The following is a 6,607-nucleotide window of genomic DNA, read 5'->3' as shown; positions in this document are numbered from 1 at the left end:
GGTGAGGGAAAGCTCCTCTCTGCTGGACCTACAGAGACAGTCAGAGGTCCTGATGACCTCTATACTGTCAGCAGCAGAGTGACTGTGGAGAAGAGACACAGCAACAGCTTCACCTGTAGAGTCCAACAGAGGAACATCAACCAGACCAGAGAGACACACATCCAGGTTCCAGGTAACATGATTTTTAAACTGTATAATGCAATAACTGTATTTGTTCACATAGCAGAGGTGCTTTTTTAAATAAATGACATATTATTCTGTGTTCTTGTTTTTGTTTCAGATGATTTCTTTCAGGTCCAGTCCACTCACTCCTCTGTCACAACTGGCTTGGCTGTTAGTTTAGCTGTGTGTGTCCTGATTATTCTGTTACTTCTCTTTGTTGCGTGGAAATGGAGACAAAGCATAATCAGTAAGTCACAAATTAGCAGTGCTTCATGACTGTCAAGTGATATTAAAAGTGTAGTTATCAAAATACCAGCACTTTGGATCATGGAATGAAAAAGAAATGTTGTGGTATATCCACATTTTTTTCCAATCAGTCAGATTGTCAGGTGTTTTATTTTTATTACCTATTTGATACATCATTTCAGCCTCAAATGATTCTTCACTGTGTTTCCCCAAAATGGAAGTAAATAAGAAAGTGTCTTGTGATTTAAGTTTCCTGCCTTTGTTGTTTTTACACAGAGACCAAGAGAGGCCACAGTGAGGAAGAAACAGAGGCTTTAAAGGGAAAAGGGAAGGAAGAGAGCAAATACGTAAGTAAAGATAAAGAACATTACTTTAGTAAAGGAGGAGGAAAAACAAGAGTAGGAAAAGTAAAGTTTGTTCCGACCAAGAAGGAAAGAAAACAAATGACATTAAAAAATCAGGATCAATTGCAGTTACATTCAAGTGCTGTACACATCAAAAATCACATCCCACATCATGTCTCTGTTCCTCTCTCATCTCTCTGACATTCAGGAGGAGCAGCAGAGGAGGGAGGAGGCAGAGAGGGAAGTTCAGACCCTGAAAGAGGAGCTGCACACCAAGAAGACTGAGGTTTATCTTTTTATTTAACACACTGATTTCAGTTTGACGTCACATCCTTTATGTCATCTGTAGTGTAGACACGATCAAACTTAAAGTATTTTAAAGAGATCAGTTTGCACAACAAAGTAATTCCAAGACGAGATCCAAAAGGACCCGACCAAGTCCAGACTGAGCCTAATGCTGTGTCTCAAATCGCGTACTTCGGTCAAAAAGTTGAGTGTGGAACTATGGACACTTCTCGCACTCAATGGTCGCCGTCTTGGCTACGTAGCGGAAGGGGAGGAACCACTTTTCAAACTGGAAATGGCTGTCGAGGACTGCGCGACTGTGAACGTTGTTGCATTGTACAAATACATGCGTTTTTTGCACTAAGCACCACTATACTGTTGTCAGGTGTAAGCCAGCAGTATGTTTGTTGGGTTCATTTAGCAGTCTGTAATGATTTGGTACCGCGAACGATAACGGGAATGCTAATGCTAGTTTGCTAACTAGTTCATTTCCAGTCGTCATTTCCAGTGAGTGAACAACAGCCGTGTTTGGTTTGAGACAACACTACCCTGTCGAACTTTGCACACTACACCAATGAGAACACAGTGCACATAGTGTACTATATAGAAGTGTACTAAAGGAAGTATGTGATTTGAGACACAGCATACATTTATTATGTCCTTTTGCACATCAAAACCAAACTAAAAACAAACAGCACATTTAAAAATGTGACCAGAAGATAATGCTGATTAATTCCTGTTCATCACTTTACTTTACTTTTCTTGTAGTATAAATACACTATACTAAATATTCATGATTCTCTTTCTCCTCACAGTATGAAAGTAAACTAGCTGAAGTCCAGCAACAACTGCAGAGCCTGGAGGAGGAGCTGGAGACCAAGACCAGGGAGGTTTGTCACTTTAAATTAATCTCTCACCTTCTCTTAAACATCCTTGTCTTCCATGTTTCCAAAGGCAGCTGTTTCCTAATATAGTGTTCTTGAGGGAAATGTGTAAAGCTCTTAGAAATCAATTTGGACCTCTAAAATGATTTGCTACAACAAAATGGGCTCCAGTTCTCAAGTTTGATTCTGATTTATGTCTCAGTGTGTTGTATATTTAGTGACATGGTTTCATAACAGAACATGTCCCTCTTTCTCCTTTGCACCAGTTGGAGGAAAACAAAGCTGCTCAGTCTGTGTCTTGGGTAAGTATTTAAGGTATAGATTTTAAATGTAATAATACAGTGTGAGGTGTCCTGTAGAAAGTTCATCAATCAGCATAGCAAAGTAATTCCATTACTTAAATATAACCATTATTTTGAGTATCAGGATGCCTCGTTATGTATTTTATTTTTTTGTTTTATACTTAAGTGTCAAATAAGAAAACTGCTGATTTATAACTTTGAACATGGTCCTAGTGTTTTTATGTCATTGTGTGTTGTTTTCACGCATATGACTTCCAGAAACATGTCTCTTATTGTGTTGTTTCCATGTCTCTCATCTCTCAGTTTAACTTGACGATAACTACTAAGCAGACACTTGAGAACGAGCAGCAGAGGAGAGAGCAAGCTGAGACAAAAGTCCAGGACCTGAAACAGAAACTGAATGACAAGATTAAAGAGGTTCATAATTTGTACGCTCCTAACCAATCATTTTTATCTATCTTTATCTGCTTGTTTGTTTTAGTATTCCCCACTTTATGATTAGTTCATTTGCATGTTTTAAATAGTCATTACAAAAAGAAAAATAATAACAAAGTTTATTTGTTTAATGTTTAGTTGTTAAGTGCTTTATACGTAACACAACAATAAAATACACAGTTAATGTTTGAATAACCAGGCAAGTATAGGGAAATGATAATAGAATAAAAAGAGGAGGAAAAGCAGATAATGAATGCACTGATTTTGGGTTCACATAGATCACTGTGATCCAATCACAAGCATGACTAAGAAAAAAAGAAAAAAATCATGTTACTGTCTAAATACATGGCACCAAATACAGGATGTTGTTTTTTGACAGTTTATTAGTACAATAGAGATAGAAATAAATATATTTTAAAGAAGTGTTTTTGTATGATCCCATCAATGTAACATTTTGCCCTATCAAAAATATTTGTCTTTCTTCGTGTCTCTGTTTGTCTCTCTCCTCTGTCGGAGCAGCTCCAGGAGGAGCAGCGGAGGAGGGAGGAGGCTGAGAATAGAGTGAAGACCCTGGAAGAGGAGCTGCAGACCAAAGAGGATGAGATCCAGATGCTCCATGTGCTCCATGCTGAACAACAAAACACCACACTGTCAGGCAAACTGAGTTTAAAGGTCAGGGAAATTATAATCTTTTATGATCAATGGAAGAGCATGTTTAAATTGATAATGTAGTCAATGTTGAGCTTATTAAACGGACAGTCAGACTTTAAAGGTTTCTTTGTATTTTCCAATGAATTTTTCTACTTTTTGATGTGTATTCATTTTTGTTGTGTATTTTTTGCTGTGTCTTAAATCACACGCCGTAATAAAATCCTGACTTGCATCGTGTCTCTGTTCATCTCTCTCTCAGTTAAAGAAGCTGAAACATAAGCAACATCTCCAGCAGCAGCAGAGCGAGGAGGAAGCTGAGAAGGAAGCTCAGACCTCGAAGGACAGTGGTGTAGCTGATGAGGTGGGTGTACGATAAGGAAGATGGTAAGTTACAAAGGAGGAGGTGGGTTTATTCTCCTACGTATTCCAGTGAATTTATGGCTGATAGTGTATACTCCAAATGCCTGCATATCTTCTCCACTAAATCACAAAGTGAATTTCCATGTCAGGAAAATACCAAACATTTATGGTGCTGCTTGCACTCGTCATTGTGCCACCTTGAAAATAGTGATATTACCTGTTAATATTATAATAATATTATTAGTCCTGGTTCAAGCCGGGGTGCGGGAGCCCTCACCCTCTCCAGGTACCCCGGCTTCCTCCCACAGTCCAAAGACATGCAGGTTGGGGGTAGGTTGACTGGTGACTAAATTGTCCATGGTTGTGAATGTGAATGTGAATGGTTGTCTGTCTCTACATGTCAGCCCTGCGATAGTCTGGTGACCTGTCCAGGGTGAACCCTGCCTCCACCCCGTGACCCTCAAGAGGATAAGCGGTTAGAATGATTATTGGTTGAAGCCCAGCAGCATCCAAAATCCAGTCAATTTGAAGTCCAAACTGAGGCCAGAACAGAGTCCTGTTTTATACCAAGACCCAAAACTAACTCTCACTCTTGCGTCACTCTCGCTATGTTGTAGTTTACTTACTTAAATAAGCCTCAATAATAAAACATGTCTGTCATCTTTTCTGTCTTCCCAGACTGAAGACAATCAAGCTGAAGTCCAGCAGCTCCAGAATGTGAATCAGAGGATGGAGAACAACCAGCAGACCCTGAACCAAAAGGTGGAGATCAACATAAAGATTAATCTCGATGTAGATATACATGGAAAATTCATGGGTGGGTGGGTTGTTGGGGTGGTCTGGGGTTGGTGGTTCTGGCGACCTGTCCAGGGTGTACCCTGCCTCACACCCAATGACAGCTGTAATAACCTCCAGCACACCCTCGACCCTGTACCAGGATTAGTGGCTCTGACAAATGAATGAATCGTTTCAGATCTGGGATATTTGACACTGCATACAATGACCTGTGAAAACCATTTCCAGATACAGAGCAGATAAAAAAATCCATTGTGTTTTAACAAGTTTTACAGCACAAAAATGTATTTTTAGTTGCAGACTACTGAAACATGTCATCAGATCAAAGGACATTTGGGTTAAAATTAATTTCTGTCTTTTAGCTGGAGAACATCCAACATTCTACTGCAGGTGACAACAATGAAGATCTGCCAGAGAACAATGATCAGGTAAGGACACAGTGCCCCAAACACGACCAGCATCACAAATATGTACACAGAAACAGAAACACATAAGGTCATTTTGTTGTTGTGTTGTCACAGGATCACAACCTGACCAGCCCAGCCAATCAGGACTCAGCCAAGAGTCACATCACTGTGGATGAGGTCGACGTGCACGGCAAACATGTTCGTCTCAGCAACAACTCTAAAGAGGTAACTGAGTGAGTCTTCTAATGGGCCTTTTAAACCAAGAAGGTGATGCTGCCATGGCCCAATAAAACCACAAAGACTTCTGGTCACACACTGTACAAACTACTGTATGTTACACTCCTGTATGTATGCTCCCTCTCCTGTCCAGTTTCCTTCATGCAGGATGTTTTTTAAGACATGTAAAATATTCATTTAATTGGTGTCTCTGGGTCTCATCCTTTCACTCCCACCCATGTTTCCCTCCTGCAGGACCAGCCAATGGGAGACTGGGAATTACATATACGAGTCAACAACAGAAAACCCATGGAATACCATTTTAAGCCCTCATTCATACTGAAGGCTGGAAACACTGTCACTGTGAGTTTTTCATGACTTTGTTGTTCATGTTTTTTGTTTCTTTGTTCTTTGTTTTTATTCAGCTCTCCACCTAACCCTGCATGAGGAGAGCTGTCATGACATTGAGTGAAATATGAAAAACAACAGTATTTTTTCTTCTGTGGTGTGTGCTGGCACTGCAATGAGCCAATCATACTCAAATTCATCTGACAGACATTTTGACTTGTGGTTTCTTTAGCAAATGCAACCAGTTCAAATGCTAACACTTATTAGCTGTTGTCAGTGTCATAGATATGGCTTAGAAGGGTCCTGGTACACCAACTAGTGTTGAGAATGCCATTATCAGCATATTGAGCATATTCAGGCAGGAAACGATGTCAAGCTCAGCTCACATCCTAGCTACATCAGCTGATCTCAAACAACCCAACTGATGGATCAGCTGATTGATGGAAGGGAGTCAGCTGATAGATCACATGATTCCTTTCTATGCAACCAATTGGTGAATCTTAATCAGGGTACCCTATTTGAACTGCTCTGGCCTGCCTACTGTTGCCGCTTCCTCTGCAACCCGCCTCCACCCCAGCTCCTCCTTTTCATGTTATGTCTGACTGTGAGGTTGGTCAAGCGGTGAAGGCAAAAGGAAGAGGACCTTAAACTGTTCAACACTCCAGTTTTTTTTATTTCCCTTTTCTTTTCCAGCAGTGGGTTATGTGCAGCAACATGTACAATGCAGATCAGCTGGCCAAAATTGAAGAAAAACTAAAACTAAAGAAAAGAAATGAAAAGAAATAAGTGAGAAAATTTACTAACTGAGAAAAACAAAACAAAAACTAACTAAAGATCACAAACCGAAAATCAACTCTGCACCGGGCTATGCTCCCTTTGAGTTTGGGCCCCTGGCAGTAACTAGTGATGTCACGCTCGAGCCAGTTTGCTCGACACAGTGTCGATCTTTTGAAGTGCAAGTGTTCCGATGCAGTGTTTCAATCCCTGCTTCGGCACGCCTACAATCATGTGACTATCGGGAGCGAGGCCTCGTTACAGGCAGTCCCAATGGTCTTCCACTTAGATGCAGTTCTGACACACAGCCAGCAGATGTCACTCTTCTGACTGTATGAAATGCTTCGAAGCAGTGTGTCATTCTTGAAGCAGGTGTGTCAAAGTGGTTCAATGCTTCA

General features: G+C 40.5%; 2 protein-coding genes across 3 annotated transcripts in view; one reads left to right on the top strand and one right to left on the bottom strand.

The window, feature by feature from the left end:
* Positions 1-6,607, bottom strand: part of LOC126403906 (basement membrane-specific heparan sulfate proteoglycan core protein-like) — a 23,950-nt gene that overhangs the window by 7,738 nt on the left and 9,605 nt on the right. The gene's annotated exons all lie outside the window — the stretch shown is intronic.
* LOC126403819 (lamin-L(I)-like) overlaps positions 1-6,607 on the top strand; it is a 128,533-nt gene that overhangs the window by 115,718 nt on the left and 6,208 nt on the right. Inside the window, exons 3-14 of one of the 2 annotated variants that reach the window (XM_050066617.1) lie at positions 281-409; positions 685-755; positions 961-1,038; positions 1,853-1,927; positions 2,188-2,223; positions 2,527-2,640; positions 3,178-3,330; positions 3,569-3,670; positions 4,348-4,431; positions 4,827-4,892; positions 4,986-5,096; positions 5,343-5,450. In XM_050066617.1, coding sequence (XP_049922574.1) covers positions 281-409; positions 685-755; positions 961-1,038; positions 1,853-1,927; positions 2,188-2,223; positions 2,527-2,640; positions 3,178-3,330; positions 3,569-3,670; positions 4,348-4,431; positions 4,827-4,892; positions 4,986-5,096; positions 5,343-5,450 — 1,127 coding nt within the window. The remainder of the gene's footprint in view (positions 1-280; positions 410-684; positions 756-960; positions 1,039-1,852; positions 1,928-2,187; positions 2,224-2,526; positions 2,641-3,177; positions 3,331-3,568; positions 3,671-4,347; positions 4,432-4,826; positions 4,893-4,985; positions 5,097-5,342; positions 5,451-6,607) is intronic. The other variant, XM_050066613.1, reaches the window with a different exon arrangement.

Source organism: Epinephelus moara, chromosome 17, assembly GCF_006386435.1.
Source record: "Epinephelus moara isolate mb chromosome 17, YSFRI_EMoa_1.0, whole genome shotgun sequence".
Lineage (NCBI taxonomy): Eukaryota > Metazoa > Chordata > Actinopteri > Perciformes > Serranidae > Epinephelus > Epinephelus moara.
This window is presented reverse-complemented; position numbering and strand designations above follow the sequence as displayed.